General features: G+C 32.3%; 1 protein-coding gene across 2 annotated transcripts; it reads left to right on the top strand.

Annotated features, from left to right (window-relative positions):
• The first annotated feature begins 503 nt into the window (after positions 1–503).
• LOC114298510 (cuscuta receptor 1) lies at positions 504–21,038 on the top strand. Of its 2 annotated transcripts, none has more exons than XM_082887436.1 (12): positions 504–906; positions 1,027–1,110; positions 1,243–1,317; positions 2,088–2,243; positions 7,894–7,956; positions 8,249–8,335; positions 15,107–15,172; positions 15,469–15,624; positions 16,328–16,393; positions 17,325–17,399; positions 18,385–18,531; positions 18,638–21,038. In XM_082887436.1, the coding sequence occupies exons 1-12, from the start codon at positions 543–545 to the stop codon at positions 20,875–20,877; spliced, it is 3,579 nt and encodes a 1,192-aa protein (XP_082743562.1). In that variant the 5' UTR covers positions 504–542; the 3' UTR covers positions 20,878–21,038. The 2 variants fall into 2 exon arrangements, with proteins under 2 accessions (XP_082743562.1, XP_082743561.1); XM_082887435.1 differs by having other exon boundaries at positions 8,249–8,404.
• The last annotated feature ends 1,443 nt before the right edge of the window (positions 21,039–22,481 follow it).

Below are 22,481 nucleotides of genomic sequence, written 5' to 3'. Positions count from 1 at the left end.
CAAAAGATTAGGATATAGATTGATAAAATTAAAAACTCGAGACTTAATTTGTTACAAAGGTTAAGGGTTAAACATTGAGGATGGTTTGTTTGTTTGCTTGCTTGCTTGCTTTTTTCTTTTTTCATTTTTTTTTTGTTTGTAATTTCCCCTTATAATTATTTATTTATTTATTAGTAGTGGTAATATGTAGGAATTTTAAATTCCAAAACCCACACGATAAGGGGGATAATTAGACTACAACGTATTGAAAAAAATTTCAAGTAACAAATGATAATTCACTTTTATTAAATAATTAAGAGACAAATGATAATTTACTTATTATATGTTGCGATTTCACATTTACTGTTAATCAAGCCGGCCAACCACTTAATTCATATTGAGGAGAGAGTTTGCTTTAATTTTTCCACAAATATTAGTCAAATCAATAAGTGGGAGGGCCCAGAGTATGATGGTGCTTTTAGTGCCTTTATAAAGACTCAGACCACTTGGGTGCTAAATGTGCAATTCTGAGTTTGTGCAGAACATGCAAAGAAGAAATAGAGATGAGGTTGGTGTGGTTGTGGGTAATGTTGTTGGTTTTGGCTAGTGAGTGCTATGGGTGTTTGGAGCATGAGAGGGTTGCTCTTCTGCAACTAAAAGCTTCTTCCATCAACCACCAAATAAAATATTTCCTCCCAACGTGGGTGAAGGCTTGGGAGGGTGAAACGACGACTGACTGCTGTAAGTGGGAAAGAGTCAAGTGCAACACTACAACAGGGCGAGTGATCCAACTCTCACTCAATTCTGCAGAGAATTATTGGAACTTAAGAGATTGGTATCTGAATGCCTCCATGTTTCTTCCATTTGAAGACCTTGAAAGTCTCGACTTATCATACAATGGATTAGCGGGTTGGCTTGAGAATGAAGGTTTTTTTTATTACTAGAATAGCAACCAAACAAGTCTACTCTATTGTTTTCTTTTTGACAATATTTCCAAAAATCACGTTGTGGCCTATGCTATGATATACATTATTGACTGTTTTACAGGTTTTGAGAAGTTGGGTGAATTAACATCTCTAAAGTCTCTAAATCTAACTTCTAATCGTTTGGAGGGAACTATTCATATTAATGGTGAGTTTAAATTAAAGTCTATTTCTTTTCATTCTTAACTGAGAGTTTGAGACTAGTGTAAGAATTCAAAAATAAGCAAGTTTCCTTGGTTTCCAACTAATTAATACTTTTATTTTCTTGACTCGAGACCAGATCTTAAAGGTTTGAATAACTTGGAGCAGCTTGATATTAGCCATAATCAGTTTGACGGTTTCATAACTCACTCAGGTATGATAACAATACCACTTCAACATGAAGAAAATAATGAACCAAAAAAAATATAGATGCTCTGGTTTCAAAAATACATTTTTTTAACTCTATTTTTTAGGACAAATGCGATAAATTAAATAAATTATGATTATATACATGAAGTGACATACAACATAAACAGTTTGAATAATCGATATAGGACTCGTGATAGATCCGGACAACACCCTTCTGCGCCCAACCCAAAATTAAAAACAACCTCCTTGGATGGCGGCCGAATTAATGATTCTAGTGAATTAGTTTTTTTTTTTTGGAGGGGGGGAAATAAAGTTTTTTATTTATTTATTTATTTTATGATTGTAAAGTTTGTTTTTTAAACACTCAATCTTTGTACATGATTTATGATTTATGTGTCCATCACCTGATTTATCTCATCTGCCACTTGTCATACTATGCAACATTTGTTAAACAACTGAAATGGACTCATTTGCACAAAAATGTTAGGGTCCCAAAAAATTTACTAAAAATTTTAGGTAATATTTTTGCAATTATGAGCCGCAATGATAGATGTTTTGGCTTGTAATAAAAAGATCACAACAAGCCACACTGTTTTATACGAAATTTCGATAGAAAAATTATGTTTATAGATCACTATGCTTTAAAATTGAGTTTTAAACAAACTACCTATTTTTGTTTTTATATTTTTTAATAAAATGGAATACATGTCAATTTAACGTGTTGTTTTAGTTGTGAGGATGGTGGTGACTTGAAATGGAAATTGATTTTTGCAGGTTTTGAAAGACTATTTGTGTTAGGCAAGTTGGAGCTACTTAGATTGGATTGGAATTCATTCAATAATAGCATCCTACCATCTCTTGGTGTGCTCTCATCACTCAAAACTCTATCCATATTTGGAAACCGTTTGAATGGATCAATTGATATAGGAGGTAAGTCCAGTATAAAATGTTTCACTTATTCACAACTAAAACAACCTTTCCAGCATCAATATGGACAATCTTCGCAGCATCAATGTAAGTTTTATGGGCTATTTTTATTGGACAAATTATAACATAGGATTAGGATTATCAATCCATGGAATTCACACACGTTTGATTGTAATTTTTATTATTCAAATTAGATTTCAATGGACATTTTATTCAACAAAATTGGTGAATTTTTTAATCTTATAACTAATAATACAAAATAAACATATGATTGGTATTATATATTTCAATATTTATTGCAAAACAAACGTGAAAGAGGGGATTATTTATCCAACTAATCTAATTGGATAACCAATCTTTCACTAATTCCATGAATTGTTAATCCTCTCACTATTATTTATTCTAATCAAACAAAGCCTACGTGTTGCCTTAAAATATCACGTGATTCAGTGTCATATAATATTTTAAAATTATTAAATAGTTATTAATTATTCAATTTTATGATAGTCGAAAAACCATAGCACCATAAGAGTAAGTGCCCAAGGTTGAGATGGTTACTATTTTAGTTTCTAATGTATCGCGTTTGTGTGATTTTAGTTATCTGTTAAAATTGTATCTGTTTAGTTTTCAATGTATTAAAATTATTTTGATTTCGTCCTCCAACCAAATTCAATTTATAGATACCATTAAATTTAAGGATAAATATAGAAATTAAATTAAAATTTCACTATTTTAATTCCTAAAACAAGATATTTGTGGTATTTTAGTTCTTAATGTATAAGTCATGGCAATTAGTATTTAAAGTGTACAAAGTGTTTCAATTTTATCCTCTAACCAAGATTACAAAACTATCCATGCTTCCTCTATCTTTCTCTCTCTAAAAACCTCCATTAGGGATGGCAATCTGAAACCGGCCCGACGGTGACCCGACCCCGAATTGAGCGGTTATTCCCCAAAAAATATCCCCCACAGGCCGGGGATGGTATTCAAAAATAAAATCCCCGATGATGTTTGGACCGGGGACGGAGATACATGTCCCAGCCCCGAACCGGCCCCGACCCTGGCCCCGTTTTTCTCCCAAAATAAAATTACAATTCTACCCCTGTCTATATATATTTGTTTGCTATGCTCCCTCACAATTACACACACACGACTTCATTTCGCGTGAGAAAAATGAGGAGGGAGAGAGAGAGAGAGAGAGAGCCGATCTCACAGCGCTAATCTCACAGCACAGCACCCCTCCTCCACCGATCTCACAGCGCCGCTCGTCCACCGCCCTCCTCTGCCGTCGTGCCGATCTCCTTCGCCGCCCTCCTCCACGAGCTCCTCCGCCGCCTGAATCTTTCCGCCTCTCTTTCTCTGTGTTATATATACACACACACATATATATATATATATTAGATTGCAGCTCAGATCTATCTCTCTCTCTACTTAGATCTATCTCTCTTTACTCAGATTTGTGTGTTGTTGATGTTGTTTGATGATATTGATGTTGATGATGTTGTTTGAATCGTTGTTCTTGTTGCTACTGTTTTGTTTTGTTGTTGTTTTTTTTTTTTTTTTCGTTTGATTCGGGGAACTTTCGGGGTCGGGGAAACCCGATCCCCGTTAGGGGACGGGGATAGGAATGGTAATAGGTTCCTCGTCAGGGATCAGGGTCGGGGACGTGGACATTCTTATCATCGGTGATCGGGGACGGGAAGGGTGATCCCCGGCCCTGCCCCGCTCCGTTGCCATTCCTAACCTCCATCCCGAGTCTCACTGTTGGCCGGCTGGGTGCTGCCTATGGCCATGGCGGTCAGCTGGCCTCGCTTCCTTTGTGTGTGATTGTTGTTTTCTCTCATTTTTAACTTGAATCCCCAAAGTTTTCCCACGATATTAGTTTTTCCGACATCTATAGATTATGCCTAGGTGTGTTTTGATCTATGGTGTTTGGCCATGGATCTTCTTTCGGGTCTTTTATCGGCGGGTGTATGGTGATCTAGTTTTGGGTGCTTCTCTACGATGTATGCTGGGTTGTTCGGTATTGGAAGTTTTTTGGCCATGGGGGTGTTCGAATGTAGGAGTTTGTTCGGCAAAGAGGTCAGTGGTCTCAGATCGGGTGTTGTTCGACAAAGAGGAGTCAGTGGTCTCAGTTCTATGGGGGCTCTCGGCTATGGGTGGTTGAAGATTAGGAGGATGTATGAGGCATGGGTCTTTGGCGTTGGCCGTGGGAGGTGTTAAATCTTGGGAGGTTTTAGGCCATGGAAGTGGTGCTTCGGTGCCGGCTGGTTCGGTTTAGGAAGGTGTTTGACAGGTGGGAGAGGTGGTTTGTTGGCCATGGGTGGTGCCTCTTGGTTGTTTAATAGGTGGGAGAGGGGTGGTTTTCGGCCATGGGTGTAGTTTTGGCCACGGTTTTCGGCCTAGGGAGTTTTTCGGCCTTGGGTTTTTGGGCCATGGAAGGTGGGTGGTTCTCGGCCAAGAGATTGGTTATATATATAGGAGTAGCAGTAATTTATAATTTTTAATCTTTTTTTATACATTGCATCTTCCGATGCATTGCGTCTTTCTATATTTTTAATTTCATATTTTTTAATGAAATGTTTATTTTGTTGATTGTGGGGATATGGATTTAGAAATACTCCTTCGATCTTGGTGAAGCTGAAAAATCCTCGCAATGTTAGATAAACAATTCCGATCGGTGGTGTCGGAGTTTTAAGTCAATTTTTACGTGTGGATAGTCGGTATTTTATATTTCTTAGAGTCTGCCTAGTCTTTTTTTGTTCTCCCTCCTCGGTCTCACCTTCTCATCATGCTTTTTTGGAATGGGCCACAGTTTGGTCCAATAGGACCCTTCCGATTACTCCGGATGAGTTGGTTTCGGCACATGGCCTGAATATTGAACTGGGCTTCCCATGTGGGCCTCAATGCCTACTAGGCAACGATCCCTAGCTCACTGGGCTTTGAACTTATACGACCCAATTGAAAGGACCAGTTTGAAGTTGATTTTTTTTATTTGGCTCCCACACTGATAAAAAAAATTTGGTCCTCTAACCTATTTTGTCTTTCTTTATTTGAACTAAGGGCAAAACATAAAAATCATAAACACACATCAACAAAAAGCGAATGCTTATATATCAAAATATATTGGATGATGTATTACAAGAAAAAAAAAAAATTTTGCCAAAATAATTATCAACAGAAAATTTGGCGAGGATCTCATTTATTATAGAATATAAGCTTTGGGAGACAAATTTTTTTTCCTGCGTCACAAAAATTACATTTTATTATAATAATATGAATATTCCTCTCCAGAGATATTGGCTTTTCTTTTTTTATTTTCTTCAATTTTTGATGATGTGTATATATAGTTTTCAAACTTTAACCTTAGTTTAGCCAGAAAGGTAGACAAAATTAAGTTGGAAGACCAAATCAAAACACTTTTTTTTTATATGTTGCAAGCTAAGTTGACACAATCCTATACAACTCATAAAACAATTAGGACCGATGTACACGCAATTATTCTTCTTCTTCTTATTCTTATTTTTCTTATTTTTATTTTTTTATGAGCGACTTAGAAGAGCTGAATTTTGGTGGCAATTCAATAGAAAATAAAAAAAGGTGCATAATGGAGAATTTTTTTAGAGGTTGTACTCTCATTTTGGAAGTTAAAAAGAATTTGTCGGTAAGATTTTTCATTTACAATATTGTTTCACAAAAGAAGTTTGTACAAAAATAATGTTTGTAATCATTATCCCAAATGAAGATTTCTAAGTTTCTTAGTAAACGGATAAACTATTTTTTGATTTTATTTTTATTTTTAATAAATAGAATAGATCACATGTTAATATTAAGTTTTGAACGGATTACAAGCTGGAAGTACTTGATTTGAGTGGCAATTTATTCAATAATTACATCCTACCATCTCTTGGTGTTTTCTCATTACTCAAGACTTTATGCCTATGGGAAAACAATTTGCATGGACCAATTGATACTGAGATAAGAGGTAAGTCCAATAATAAAATATTTTATATGTTCACAACTAGACAATCTATCTATCACCAATGTGAGTTCCATGTGTTCTGCAAGCTGCTCGGAATAGTGGATAATACCTCTAAACGTCACATGAATAATGTCACATAATATTATAAAATTATTAAATAATTATCAATTATCCAATTTCATGACAGTTGGACTTGACAAAAACCATAGCACAAAAAGAGTAAGTCCCTCGGATTGAAATGGAATCTAATACAAGATAGTCTGCCAAATTTATAAACAAGCTTTAGTTACCTTTTCATTTTCTAAGGTTTTGTTTGTTTACATGGAAAATATTTTTTTCTAAATTTTTGGTGTTCAGTTACGTATAATTGGGTAAAATATTTTTGGATAAATTATACCACTGGTCTTTTAATTTGAGTGAAGTATTACTTTAATTCTCATAATTTTAATTTGAATAGTTTGAATCCTACATTTTCGATTTTGTTTTTCTAAAATTTACCCACTTGGCTTCTGTAAGGACTGTGATTGAAAGTGAAAATTACAATATGACTCAAATGCAAAAACAATATGAAGAAAAACACTCATGTAGATCGGTTTTTGAGATTTGTATCAATTTAATTTTTAATATATAAAAAAATATTTTTATTTGATCCCCAACCTAATTATATTTGTAGATGTTATAAATAAAAAAAAGGTAAATATAAAAATTCAATTAAAAAGGTAGTCTTCTTGTCTCCAGAGTATGAAATTTGTATCATTTCAATTTTTAATATTTAGATTATATCAATTTAGTTCTCAAAGTATAAAAAGTGTTAAAATTTGGTCTTCATCTGAATCAAAGTAAAAACATGGAAATAAAAAAATTAAAAAACACAAAAAGCCACCAAAAAAAAAAATAAAAAAAAAAATAAAAATAAATCATGTTTTGTGAAGTATTCCTGGTCATCCAAAATGCATATACATGTTACTTTTATTATATTTATGTATACACATAAATGTTGGGTGATGTACTACACGAAAAAACATTTTTGCAATGAAAAAATTGTGACAAAAAATTGTTGACAAAAAATATTGGCGATGGGATTTCATTCATTGCAGAAAATAAACTTTGGGAAACAATTTATTTTTTCCATATTGCAAAAATTATATATATTTTTTTGTAATAACGCAAAATATTTTCCTCCAAAAATATTTCCCTACATTAATGTGGTGGTTATAAAAAGAAATTAAATGTGTATTTAAAAGCTTCAGCAATAATTTGGCATGTGGGTTTGAGAGTTTTTTTTTATTTTTATTTTAGTCAGAAAAAGACAAAATAGGTTAAAAAATCAATAAGATAAAATGTCACATCTAAACCATAATCATTTTATTTTTTCTCTTACAAAAGTCAAAAAGCCAAAAAAATTCATCCCAAACGAGACTTTTCAACCCCAGGCTAAAATAACTAAAAAGGCAAAAAATTAAAAAACCAACCCGCATCCCAAACGAAGTCTAGTTTTATGAAATTTTTTCCTTATAAATGAAACCCATTGGCCATTACAGTGATATGTTAATTATTTTGGCATTTTCTTTCTTTTACTGACAATTCAATGGACTGTTATTCATATGACTCATAAAGAAAATATGATCAGATTTACACTCAATTCTTTTTCTTTTTCCTTCTTCATTGTAGAATTCTGCGATATGAACTTAAAGGAGCTGGATTTGAGTGACAATTTTATAGAAGATATAAAAGGTATACAATCGTGATTTTAAAAAAAAAGGTATTTAGAGGTTGTACTCTCAGTTTCCTAACTGAAGAAGATTTACAGGCAATATTGTTCACTTAGAATATTATTATGTACAAAAATAATGTTTGTATATTATTATTATCCCAAACCCAAATGAAGCTCTCCAAGTTTCTTAGAAAACAAACTACCTATTCTCTCTCTCTCTATATATATATATAAAGAATTTCATAACAATTTTGCGTTTCCTTTTAGTTTGTACGGATGGTGGTGACTTGAAAAGGAAATTGATTTTTGCAGGTTTTGAACGACTATCTGTGTTAGGCAAGCTGGAGCTACTTATATTGAATTGGAATTCATTCAATAATAGCATCCTACCATCTCTTGGTGTGCTTTCATCACTCAAAACTCTATCTCTATATGAAAACCGTTTGAATGGATCAATTGATATAGGAGGCAAGTCCAATATAAAACTCTTCACATATTCACAACCAAAGGCAATCTTTCAAGATTCAAAATTGAATTGGTAACCACACGAACAAGTGCACAATATCCATGTGTTCTACATCTACTGGGACTGGTAGACAATTCCTTAGAAGATTCCCTATGTTGTTTATATATGTTCTTTATTGTCGTTTGTTAGGATCAATATTAGGAAAATTTCTTAAATATATTGTTTGTGGTATTTTCAACAGATAAAAACTTACAATACACACAAAACAAATCATTCTTTATCTTTCAATTACCTAAAAAAAAGTTAGTCAACATGTTCCACTTGTAAAAATTTTTGCAACGTAATTGGTTTTTAGCAATGTCTTGCAATCATCAAATTTGTTTGCGAATCTCACAAACAAATTAGATGTCACTGCCTCAGGACATTAATGTTGTTGTTGGAGCCCAGTAAGCCAAACTATGCATGCCAAATCCATAGGTCATGAGATGCCATTGCCTCAAGAATAATAGTTGGGGATCCACCACGTCCAAAGTATTGTTCTGCCCAAGCTGTTGGGCAATTTTTCCAAGACCAATGCATACAATCAAGGCTCCTAAGCATCCCTGGGAAGCCCTGTTCTTCACTTTTTTTTAACAAACTTGCAATGTCATTGGAATTAGGTGATCTAAGGTTTTTTTTTTTTTTCCAAATATCTCAACAATTACCCGACAAAACTTTTTAATACATAGAATGGCAGCAGACTTACCAATTCGTATATATTCATCCGTAGAATCGACTGCCGTTCCATATGCCAACATTCGAAATGCACTTGTTACTTTTTGTAAAGTAGACAATCCAAGTCTACCAAGACCATCCTTCTTCTGCACAAAGAAATCGTCGTGAGCTTTCACGACATCAACAATCTGTAAATATAAACTTCTACACATTCGAAATCTCCTACAAAATAAATTTTCCTCATAGGTGGGGTTTTCTGAGAAGTAGTCATTCCATAATTGAGCATGACCTTCTTCCCTTTTACGATCTCTCACTATATGTCCATGAACTGAACCTTTACGTACCAATTGATCATTTTCTTCAAGATATTGAGCTATGATGATGTTGTTAGAGGCATATAAATAAAGTAATATATTTTTTTCCTCTTCCCATGCTGCCATTTCTTCTTCATAATCAGGGAATGGTGGTAAATAAATATGCTCTGCATCCATTTCTTCATGAATATACTCAGCATCCATTTTTGTTTTAGAAAGCTCTACAGTCATTTTCTTTGATGTATGAGGCTTTGGTTTTTCTATAAAATAATAGATGGTAAGGAAAATAGTGTTGGAAATGGTAGAAAAATTCTGGGTAAAACCAGAATTTTTTCTCAAGTTTGGTCTATTTTTTAGGTGGGCCCCGAGCGTCGATTTACTCGGGTCAAAGTGGTAACGTGTTCTATGCCGCATTGTGATTCACGTGGTATATTTGGTTGCTCAAAACCATTACCGAGTGAATGAGAAATTGAAGCCAAAGTGTGCTCCATGGAAATGGAGTTTTGGTGGAAATTCCTTAAGGTTGTAAATTGGCTTGTCCCACATTGATTTGGTGGGAAGTTTTGAAAGGGTTTATAAGGCTTAGGGTGAGATACTTGGGGTGTGCCCCAAGGGGTACCCAAGTGTTTTAGAGGGAGAGGTTATGGGCAAAATGGGCTAGACCCATTGGACCCAAAAATCACCACACGCGCGCCGCCGCCGTCCGTCCGGGCGGGTTGGGCTTCTAATCTTTTTGGGCCAAAAACATTTGAATTTTATTTTATTTTTTATTAAAATAAAATCCATAATTCAAATTAAACTGGTTTCGATTTATTGTTCATCCAAACAGGGCCCTTCCCGTTTTCAAACAGAATTAAACTGTTTTGGATTTATTGTTCATCCAAACAGAGCCCTTCCCGTTTTTATCTGTTTGAATAATTAACCCAACAGATTCAAATCTGTTTAAATTTGAAACTAACAGGTTTCATACCTGTTCAATTCAAAACCAAGAGCCACCTTTACATCTATAAATAGACTAGCCTCCCATTTGGATTTCACTCCAATTTTCGTACTCCATCCTCTGCAAATTATATTATTCATCTTGCTGCATTTTATTTCCCAAAGAAAGAGTGTAAACACTTAGTGTGTTCGTAAGGCAAACAATTTGTAGTGTTACTATTGTTTGTGGTAAGATCATTTCATCCTAGGAGATAGACGTCCAATTCTGAAAGCACCGTGGAGAGGACGAATCTGTCTTAAGGACACAGTGTTAAACACTGGACTTGATCAGAAAAGTTATTCAAATAAATTAACCAAGTAAGTTGTTTATTTTTATTCTGATTTTTTTTTGTTTATTTAATCAGATTTTATTTTTGTTTTTGTAACAAAATAAAATCTGTGATTTTATTTATTTATTTATTATTTCGAGTTTGATTTTTGTAATCAAACAAATTCTCTCCTTTTCTCTATTTCTTTTATTCTTGTTGTTGTTTTGTACACAACAGAATTTAATCTTTTTAAATACAGCGAAGATTGTCCTACAAATAGATGGAAGGAAAATTAATGGAGGGAAATATTTAGAGAAGAAAATGAAGGTTTGTGGTTGGAGTTTAAATGAATAGTGATATACTCTATATTTACTTTTTGAATAAAAAAAAATTATGTTCATCATCTTGGTGAGAGGATTAGGTTGGAGATGCTCTAAGAGCCTTATCTCCCAATTACTTAACACATATAAGTCAACATTGTCTCATTTGAGCTTGTAAAAGTTCGAACTGCTTCTTGGGTGAAGATTTCAACTAAGATTTCTGACTACTTAATCAATGATTTCATCTTTTCTTTGAAGGAATTAAAGCCACTAAGATCAGGCCCTGTGCTAGATGACTTGTCAGATGGTTTTTATTTTCCTTTATTTTATCTTCATTGTATCCCCCCTTGGTTGGGTCCTCTCCAACCCTTTTCTTTGGTCTGGGTCTACACATGATTGGGTTTAATTGGAGATACCAACATAGTTGGGAGTACTTTGCTGGCTATGATGCAATTCACCAAGCCATCATTTTGTACAGCATTTTAATCATCAATAAAGTTTCTTTGTTGATCAAAGAAATAAATAATGAAAAAAACATTGTCTCATCTGTGAAATTTTTTTTATCACATTATTAGTTAGTAACACCACATACAATTCACTAATCTAGTTGGATAACCAATCATTCATTGATACCATGATTTTTTTTTTTTTATCAGCAAAAGAAAACTTTGTTAATGATAATCAGATTACAAGGCAAATGACATACATCAATAAAGGGGATTGATTAGTTTGCTTTGATGCTTTTTAATCCAATAAATTGTTGATCTCTTCACTATTAATTCTTCAAATCAAACAAAGCCGGTATGTTCTACGTGTTAGGAGTGGTAGATAATCCCATAAATTATCACATAAACAATGTCACAATAATATTTTGAAACTGTTAATTAATTATTAATTATCCAGTTTTATAATAATCGGACTCGACAACAACCACGTTGAGATGGTTACTATTACATAATATAGTTTGCCAAATTTATAAATAATGGTTAGTTACTTTTTAGTCTCTAAGGGTGTGTTTGATTAATAGGATTAATAGTGAGAGAATTAATAATTTATGAGATTAGTATTAGTTATCCAGTTGAATTAGTGAGATACATAATTCTTTCTTGTCTACGTTTATTTTGTAATTAATATGGAAATATGTATAATCTCAATTGTGTGTATGTTTCGTGTTATTAGTTGTAGGCTTAAAAAAATTCATCAATTTTGTTACATATAATGACCATTGAAATATAATCCAAATAACGGAATGTGAGTTGGACGGACAAATAATCTCAATCTTATGTTATAATTTGGCCAATCAAGTAGGGGTGAGCATGGTCTAATTTAGATCAGTTTGGGATAAAACTAGGACCAATCTATTGTCTGTAGTTCCATAAAAATTGGAATCAAACCAAACCATTAAAATCATAGAACCAATCCGAACCAAACTATTTAAACATGTTTTGGTTCGGTTTGGAACCATGGTTTCACATAATATGTTTACAAGAAAAATCATATAACATTTTGAAAAAAATTCAACCTTTCATAAATTTTAAAAATAATAATAACAAACCCATCAAACAAACTACTCTCATAAAATTCACTAATAAACAAAAACTTAACATTAAGCAAACACTGATCAATATTAATTTGTCATTATTTTTTGAAACATAAACTTTCAAAACATAACATGTACATTATTCCACCATTAACTTAAACAAACATAATATATGGTCGGCACACAATGTGTGTAACTTGAAAACAAATAACATTATTCTTTTCTTTCTTTCTTTCTTTATATCAACAAAAGAAACCTTTATTGATGAAATAATCGTACAAGATACTAATTGTACGAGCTTTCATTATTAAACCAAAGGTCATGGGGTGAGGCCCATCCTTCTCTTTGCATACTTTTTACAAAAACTCCAAATATAGGGGTATTTTGAGAAAGAAAATTGTGAGACAAAAATTGTCAATACCACCAACAACCTTCACTTTATATATTAAAATAGATAGATATATATTACAATAAAAAATTATCGCCAAGAAAATTATTAATGAAAAATTATTGAGGAAGATCTCATTTATCATTGAAAATAAGCTTTGGTTGACAAATTATTTTTTCGTCATTACAAAAATTGCATTTTACCATAATAATGTAAATATTCTTTCCCAGAGATGTTGGCTTTTACATTTTTTTATTTAATTTTTTGATGATGTGTATTTATGGTTTTCATGCTTTACCCCTAGTTGAGACAGAAATATAGACAAAATTAAGTTGGGAGGTCAATTCAAAACACTTTTCAATATTGTAAGGGTAAATTATATTTAGTGCCCTTGTACTTTCACCAAAATTTCCATTTGGTACCTTCAGTTTTAATTGTAACAATCAACCCTCTATACTTTCGATCAAATTACAATCTTACCCTTTTATTTACAACCTGCAATTCAAAAGGGCTAGCTTACTCTATCAATGATATTATATACAACCTGCAACAATTAACTTCGTGTAGAAATGGTGTTGGGTGAATGAGCGACCAGAAATTGGAGCCTCATACCATGCTCTGGTTTTTGGTTTCTTTTGCTCTTCTATGTTTTCTTTTTTTGGTTTTGTTCTTGTCTTTGTTGGTTGGTCTCTCTCCAACTAGTGGAGTTGTGCCTTAGCAAGTGATAGGGCTCGTTTTTCGATGCCAACCTAGTTGGAATGGAATTGCTAGCTTTGATGCTTAGTGCTCTCTTCTCTTTTGATCTTTGTACAGTGTACTCTAAATTTTATCAATAAAGTTCTTTTTAGCTGTTCAGAAAAGAAAAAAAAAATTCTCACCCACTTTATCCATTTATCGTTAATAAGCTAGCATAAATAAAAAGTTGAAGGATTAAAGTGAGATTTTGGCGAAAGAAAAGACTAAAGTGAGATTTTAGTAAAAATGTAAGAGTGTTAACGACGCAAAAAAAAGAAAAAAAAAAAGAGAAGAAGAATGTCACATGGGTTTCAAATGACAAGTTCTATAAACTTCGTTAATGACAAATAGATAGAAAGGTGACATTGCCACTTGATAAAAAATGTAGGGTTTGACTATTACCGGAGGCGACGCTAGCTTAGGGTTGATGGGGTTCCATCACCGGTCAACCTATCAGAAACTCTTAATAGAACAACTATTTAAATTATTAATATTTTATTTAATATGATTTAATCTTATTAAAATTAAGGGACCTCATTGTATAGTTTGACATCAATGAATGAATAATTTTTTAATTACATATATACAAGAAAATGTGTTTGACATTATTAACAATGAAGTTATTATGCAATAGTTCTAAAAAATAAAACCTCATCAAATGTAAGTGTAAAAGTTTATATTGTTTGTTGTTCAGACAAATAGTACAATATTTTTGCAGTTTATTCTACTTAAATTTGAGAAATTTAGTCATAAAAAGTTTGAAAAGTTTAGGGCATCGTTTGGGGTTTGGTTTTTTTAATAAATTTTTAATTTTTTTTGATTGTTTTATAAGATGAAATGAGTCAAATGAATTTGGTAATGCCTTTTTTTAGTTGAATGAAAAAACGTGTTGACTGGTACTTATGACTCTTTTGTAGCAGTTTTTTTAACTTTTTTGTTTTTGTACTTTTTTTAAATAAAAAAAAAAACTTTTAGCTTTTTTTAACCTAAAAGTCAAGTTTTCAAACAAGGCTTAAATGTTGGTTAGTGTAAATGTTTTTTTTTAGTTTTTAGAATTTGTGGAACTTGAACATGCAAGGTGACCTTATCTCTACAAATTTTTGGAGACACCACTTACTATTACAATTGAAAGTAAATGAATTAAAGTGAGATTTTGATGAAAATGTAAGGATGCTAAATGTAATTTAACCCTATTGTAAGGAGAAAACTTCATTGTGCCTTCTAAATTATCATTCAAAAATTAATTGAACTCATGTTCTTTTAAAATATCAATTTTATACTTAATCTATTTGATTTTGAATCAATTTTACCCCGCCGTTAGTTGTAGTCTATAATCAAATGGAAGTTGTTGACGTAAACTTCATTTTGCCCCTCAATGAAGTTTAATATGACTCATACAACAAATATGATCAGATTTACACTCAATTCTTTTCTTTTTCATTGTAGAATTCCGCAATATGAACAACTTAGAGAAGCTGGATTTGAGTTACAATTCAATAGAAGATATAAAAGGTATACAATAGTGATTTCGCAAAAGTTTTTAGAGGTTGTACTCTCATTTGCCAAGCTAAAAAAGATTTAAAGGCAATATACTTATAATATTATTTCACAGAACATGTTTTGTACACAAATAATGTTTGTATATCATTATCCCAAATGAAGCTCTCCAAGTTTCTTAGTAAATAAACTAACTATTTTATTTTTTATTTTTTATTTTTTAATAAACAAGATGGATTTCATAACAATTTTGCGTTTCCTTTTAGTTTGTGAAGATGGTGGTGACTTGAAATGGAAATTGATTTTTGCAGGTTTTGAAAGACTACATGTGTTAGGCAAGCTGGAGCTACTTGATTTGAGCTACAATTCATTCAATAATGGAATCGTACCATCTCTTGGTGTTCTCTCATCACTCAAGACTTTAAACTTACGGAGCAACTATTTGAATGGATCAATTGATATAGGAGGTAATTCTAATAATAAAACACTTCACATGTTCACAACAACAAGACAATCTTTCTTTATATATGTTCTTCATCGTTGTTTTCTATGACCAATGTTAGGAAAAATTATTAAATATTTTCGGAGGTATTGTTTACGTGGTATTTTTGGCAAATAAACAATCACAATACACACTAAATGAGTATTTCTTCATCTTTAACTGCCTAACAAAGATTAGTCAACATATTCCACTTGTAAAATTTTTTACTACATGATTGGTTTGAAACACCATATAAACAATGCTACATGTCTTGGACAAAATTGTGGGAAAAAAAAAATTATTAGGTAGTGTCGGAGTACCATGTGACATTTTCTATGTGGTGCCCCTGACAATGTGAAATCCCAAAATACACTAGGTGAGTCATTCCTTATCTCCCAATTACTTAACAAATATAGGTCAACATTGTCTCACTTGTAAAATTTTTAGTTATATCATTAGTTAGGAACACCACATGCACAAAGATCACATGATATTCCTAAAATATTGAATAATTACCCAATTTCTTAATAGTCAAACTCAACAAAAAACCATAATAGGTCCAAAAGAGTAAGTCTTGATTGAGATTGAATTTATTACATAAAGGTATATCCTGCTGAATTTATAAACCAATAGAGCTTTAGATTTACTCAATTTTCGTTTCTTTTTTAATATTTTTCTTTTCATTTTAGAATTCCATAATATGAGCAACTTAGAGGAGCTGAACTTGAGTGAGAATTACATAGACAGCATAAAAGGTAATGGTGAAGGTTTCAGGGCTTGTATTCTCTTTTTCCAAGTTGAAAAAGATTTGGGGAAAATTTCACTTTATCTCATTGTAGTTTGAGCTCGGAACATTTTACCCCCTTATAATTTAATTATAGACAGATAATTCCTTTGTGATTTTAGACTAAACCACACTATTAACTCTATTAACAAAAAAAAAAAAAAGCAAAAGACCACTATACTCACGTCCTTATCTTCCTCATCTTTCTTTGCTAATGGACGTAAATCACTATTACAGTTGCATTCAACCCAACCACCACCATTAATTTTTATGAATAAAAAATAAGGATAATTACTATTCAATGTAAAGTTTTATAAATAATTTTAAATTAATGGTAAAATTTATGTACATCAATAATTAAAGTCTTAAATTTTTTTTTATGAATTTATAATAATTTTGTAAAACTATCACTGAATTATAATTTTTCTTAAAAAATATATACACAGAGTAATCTCATTTAAGAAAAAAAAAAAACTAAAAGTATATTATAAAAACTATACATATATACACCAATGATAATATATATCCAGTAATTGAAACTCTACATATAACTAACCCCAATAAGAGAGTTTTTTTAGGTTTGAAGGTAGACGATGAAGATGAAAGGATGAATGGAGAAGCTGGGTAAAAATGACTTTTTGCATTTTGATTTTACTTTAGTTTTAACAAAAAAATATGTCCACTCTCAAATTTGGCAAGTGCATTACATCTTCTGTCAATTTTAACAGAAAAAGTAACTATTGCAATTTAGTCCAAAATTCAAGAGAGGGTAAAGTGTAACTATTGCAGTTTAGAGGGTAAAGTGCTCCAAATTCAAACTACATAGGAATAAAATGGATTTTGCCCAAAAATTTGCAAGCAAGATCATATATTTATTTTACTTTGTTTTTTTCACACAACAGGTTTGAAGAGTTTAAGCAAGCTAAAGATGTTGAACCTCCGATGGAATGAATTGAAAGGACTAGTTACTAGTAATGGTGAGAACCTAAGCTTACTTGGAATTGACATTTACTCACTTAAGTCCACAGTGCTTTACAAAATGAGCTCACAACATTTTTTCAAGATTTTGTACAGAGTAGTATTATAAAAAAAAAATTATAAACATTTTATTCAAATTGACGCGGCTCCTATCATGTTAATTTATTTATTGGATCCCATTTTAAATTCTCAAGTTTTATGCTGCATGCCACGTTAGTACGTGTAGCATTTTTATTATATAATAACAGTAGGCTCTATTAGATTTATTATGTTAGGGAAAGGCTATAATACAATTGTTTTGTAACAAAACCACAATGATTCATAAATTTTCTCACCATATAGTTCATAATTTCTTAATGTATATTACATAACTACAATAACTCATAATTTCTTAATGTATATAACATAGCCACATTAGGACGTAATGTAGCCAAAATAATTCATAATTAAGACTTTTATTACAGTGCACCCCTTTCTAACATAACCACAATAGTTTGTAACTAGGGTAAATTACAACAGTAGTCCATGTATTTTGATTCTTTTATCATTTTGGTCTCTGTAATTTTAATTGGCTCAATTTTGACACTGAATTTATAACTTTTTCTCAATTTAGTCCAAATCTTAACATTTTTTCATGAAAAATACGTATATAAGTGACATGTGCCATAATTTTAAGAGAAAACATATAAACTTACTTAAGTCAATGAGTTAATCTCAACTACTTCAGTGATAATTTTTTGTCAAATTTGAGAGTCAGATTTGAGCCAATTAAGAGTGTAAGGACCAAAATGACACAAGAGGCAAATGCACAAACCATTGGTGTAATTTTCCCTTGTAACTAATACCGCAAAATTTCAAATTTGACGTATTGGGACATGATGCATCATCTTATCACAATGAATTGATATTTGAAGATTCTTTGTGACTTTCATGTAAGGTATCATCATATTTTTTAATGAATAATTCTTTAGCTACATCTTTTAGGGTTGGATGGATTAAAACACTTACAGGAGTTGTATTTGGATCATTCATCCATTGACAAGATCTTTCTTCATAATGTTGGAGTAATGTCCTCCCTAAGGGTGCTGACATTGCGGAATATTAGCCTTAACGGAAGCCTACCTAACCAAGGTATTCACAATTTGATTATATTCCTTGGATTAATTGTGTTATGATTTGAATGTGCCTCCAAGCAGATAAAACGTCTAAGCTAAGCATCACTTCTTTTATTTCACAGGTTGGTGTGAACTTTCTAACCTCCAAGAGTTGGATCTCAGTGAGAATGGTTTTAATGGAATGCTTCCCTCATGTTTGGATGACTTAACATCAATTCGAATATTGGACCTCTCTTTCAATCAGTTCACTGGAAATCTTACTTCATCTCCCCTTAATAATCTCCCAACACTGGAATTTCTTAGCCTTTCATATAACCATTTCGAAATCCCAGTCTCATTTATTTCATTTTGCAACCATTCAAAGCTTAAGGTATTTTTAGGTGACAACAACAGATTGAGTGATCAAATTGAGTTTCGAACATGGATTCCTAAGTTCCAACTGAAGGTTCTCAGTTTATCAAACTGTGGATCAAATAATCTTGGTATGAAATTTCCACATTTTCTCTTTTACCAATATGACCTCAGAGTAGTTGATCTATCACACAACTCGGTCGGAACATTCCCAGTTTGGTTGTTAGAAAATAATACTCGATTAAAAGTTTTTGATCTAATAAATTGCTCCCTTATTGGGCCTTTCTTATTGCCATCGTATCGTAATCCCCATGTCATTTCAATTGATATTTCTGACAATCATCTTGCGGGCCCAATTCCAACAAATATAGGTTCGATCTTTCCAAATTTGCTGAATTTAAAAACATCTAGAAACCTTATTCAAGGTCACATTCCTACTTCTTTAGGTGATATGCACTCTTTGGAGATTTTGGACTTATCTAACAATAATTTGTCTGGACAGATACCAAAGCATTTGACAGTTGGTTGCCCCAATTTAATCTTCTTCAAACTATCAAACAATAATTTGTCTGGCCAAATATCTCTTTCGTTTGTAAATTTAACCACATTGACATACTTATATTTGGACAATAATCATTTCACAGGCAAATTTCCAGATAGTGTATCTACTCCCCCTTCTTTGGAAGCACTTGATATTAGCAACAACCACATGTATGGAAAGCTTCCAAGATGGATGGGGAACATGTCCGATCTGTTGGGAATTGCTATGTTCTCAAATCATTTTGAAGGTCCTATTCCAGTTGAGTTTTGCAAACTTAGTTATCTTCAGTTTTTAGACGTTTCAGATAATAAGCTGTCTGGTTCTATACCGTCTTGCTTCAACCAATTGACAGTAAAACATGTCCACTTGAACCGAAACCAGTTGAGCGGTCCAATGACACATGCATTTTACAACAGTTCTTCTTTAGTGACATTAGATCTTAGCGATAACCACCTGAATGGTACTATTCCCAGTTGGATTGGAAGCCTTCATGTGTTGAGCATTTTTCTCTTAAAATTTAATAATTTTGAAGGTGAAATTCCAGTTCAGTTATGCCAGTTGAAACAATTAAGCATATTGGACCTTTCTGAAAATAACTTTTCTGGTCCCATACCTCTTTGTTTTCATGAAATACCTTTTGAGACAACCCATGAAAAATCTTCTCTAGAAACTAGACTTCAAGAATATGTTTTAATATTTGCATTGTGGAGCTTTGTTGAGGGGTCAAAGTCACTAGAAGACCATTATTCGCTGGATATTGCATATGAACGTATTATCTTCCACTCTTTGGATGTCCAACAAAAAGTGGAGTTCACAACAAAGCATGGATCCTATGCATATAAAGGCAATATTTTGGACTACATGTCTGGAGTTGATCTCTCTTGTAACCAGTTAACAGGGGAAATCCCTTTGGAAATGGGAAACTTGAGCAACATCCATGATCTAAACTTGTCTCATAACAATTTATTCGGATCAATCCCATCAACATTCTCACAACTAAAGCAAATAGAAAGTTTGGATCTCTCTTACAATAGATTGAATGGAAAGATCCCTTCTCAATTGATTGAATTGGACAAGTTAGAAGTCTTTAGTGTGGCATACAACAACTTATCAGGTGCGACCCCAGACCAAAAAGCTCAGTTCGCAACTTTTGAAGAAAGTAGCTATGAGGGAAATCCCTTTCTCTGCGGACTTCCCTTGCAAACCAATTGTAATAAAACTGTACCAACATCAACAATGTCAAAAGGCCTGGATAGAGAGATTGAAGATGGTGGTTTCATAGATCTGGAGGATTTCTATGTCAGCTTTCTAGTCTCATATATTATTGTGTTGTTGGGGACTGTTGCAGTTTTGTTCATAAATCCTCATTGGCGACAAGCTTGGTTTCACCTTGTTGAAATGTGCATGACCTCTTGGTACTACTTCTTTTTGGACAATTTTATGAAGTTTTTTTGCAATAGAAGTATGTAATCTCCTTGATTAAGATGCAAGTTCTTGAATTTGAACCTGAGAAAATGAAATATATGTTAACTTTTGGGTCTAACCTATGTTACTAAATTTTTTTTTTTAAGGAAAGTTTGTTTAAATAAGTTGCCCTATAATTGTGGGTTTTAACAAGATGTCTATCAACATAGATGTTGTAGTATTATCATGCAATGACACAAATTGGTGTGCCTGATTGAAAATTCCCATTATGAAGTAGACTAGAATTTCAAGTGGAATGTTAACACTTCTACCAACAGAATTGAGATGTATGAACAACTCTTGGTGAAGGCTTTCTTTAATCTCATTTCGTGTATTTTGTTGCCACAAAACTGTTTCAATTCTCTCTAGAGCTTGTCACGTATTGTATTCTATGTTTTTATTTATTTTTTTTAGCGATTCTCGCATACTACATGTTGACAAGGCTTTCTTTTTTAATTTTTACATTCACAGTACAAGCAATTACCTTTGTAAACATATCCCAAAAGTGAGTGTATAATGTACATTTAATTTTATTTTTTTTTATTGACGAAATTTAATAGTTCGTTGTTAGATTAGCATATAAGGGGAGTTTAACTTATCCTCACTCCTTGCAATCACTTAAGTTTTGTCTCTCATTCCATTCCTAAGAGTGAAACACAAGACTTTCCTTAAGAGAGATTTAGTAGTCAAACGGTTAGCCACATAGGCCAAAACCTCTTGGTTCAATTAATTTAGTGTTATGTGGGCTATATCTTAAATAAATGTAATCCATACATTTTGTTTTGAGTTAATCACACCAAGACCCCCTAAACTAAAAGTGAATATCACTTTGATCCCCTAATCTATGAACTCGTGCATATTGACTCCCTTAACTACAAAAATGTATTACATTCACCCATTCCAGACCACTTCAAAATAGGTGTATTTATACTATTTTCATAGTTAAGAGGTCAATATATATAGGTTCATAGATTAAGAAGTAAAACTGATGTTTGTTAATAATTGAGTAGGTCTTGGTGTAATGAACCATTTTGGTGAAAAGTCTTATTTAAAGAGGGTGTAAAGCATTATATCCCATGAGTATTTTTCTTGGGTGAAAAGTACACTCTTTGTGAAATATTCTGGCGAGAAGTACATTTTATTATTTTAGAGGACATTTTCTTTTCAATTTTAACCCTTAATCTATCTGTTGAATTTTTTTTATCTGTTTAATTTTTGGGTGATTCCATTTACACACCATTAATGCTTTCAGCACACATATTATTTAGTTCACATCAATAATATTTTAAACTTTTGATTTTTCACTTAACACACAGCATAATATTACTCTTTTGGCCTAACCTACACAACACAATACACATTCTAACACAAGATGATGTATGCACCATCAAAGTTAAAAAGACAATACGGTCCAAAATACTATTCACGGTAATTTTAGATTCATGTGTCTCTCTCTCCTCCCAATTGGTGTTGAATTTATGAAAGCAACGTGAGAGCAAATGGCGAGAACCAAATAGTAGGCTAAAATTTTTTCGGCGACGAAGTAATTAGGGTGGTATTCTACAAAAATTTAAACAAAAAAAAATAGTTTTAGTATTATTCATAAATAC

The sequence above is a fragment of the Camellia sinensis genome, chromosome 9 (genome assembly GCF_055761805.1).
Source record: "Camellia sinensis isolate YWXY chromosome 9, ASM5576180v1, whole genome shotgun sequence".
Lineage (NCBI taxonomy): Eukaryota > Viridiplantae > Streptophyta > Magnoliopsida > Ericales > Theaceae > Camellia > Camellia sinensis.
This window is presented reverse-complemented; position numbering and strand designations above follow the sequence as displayed.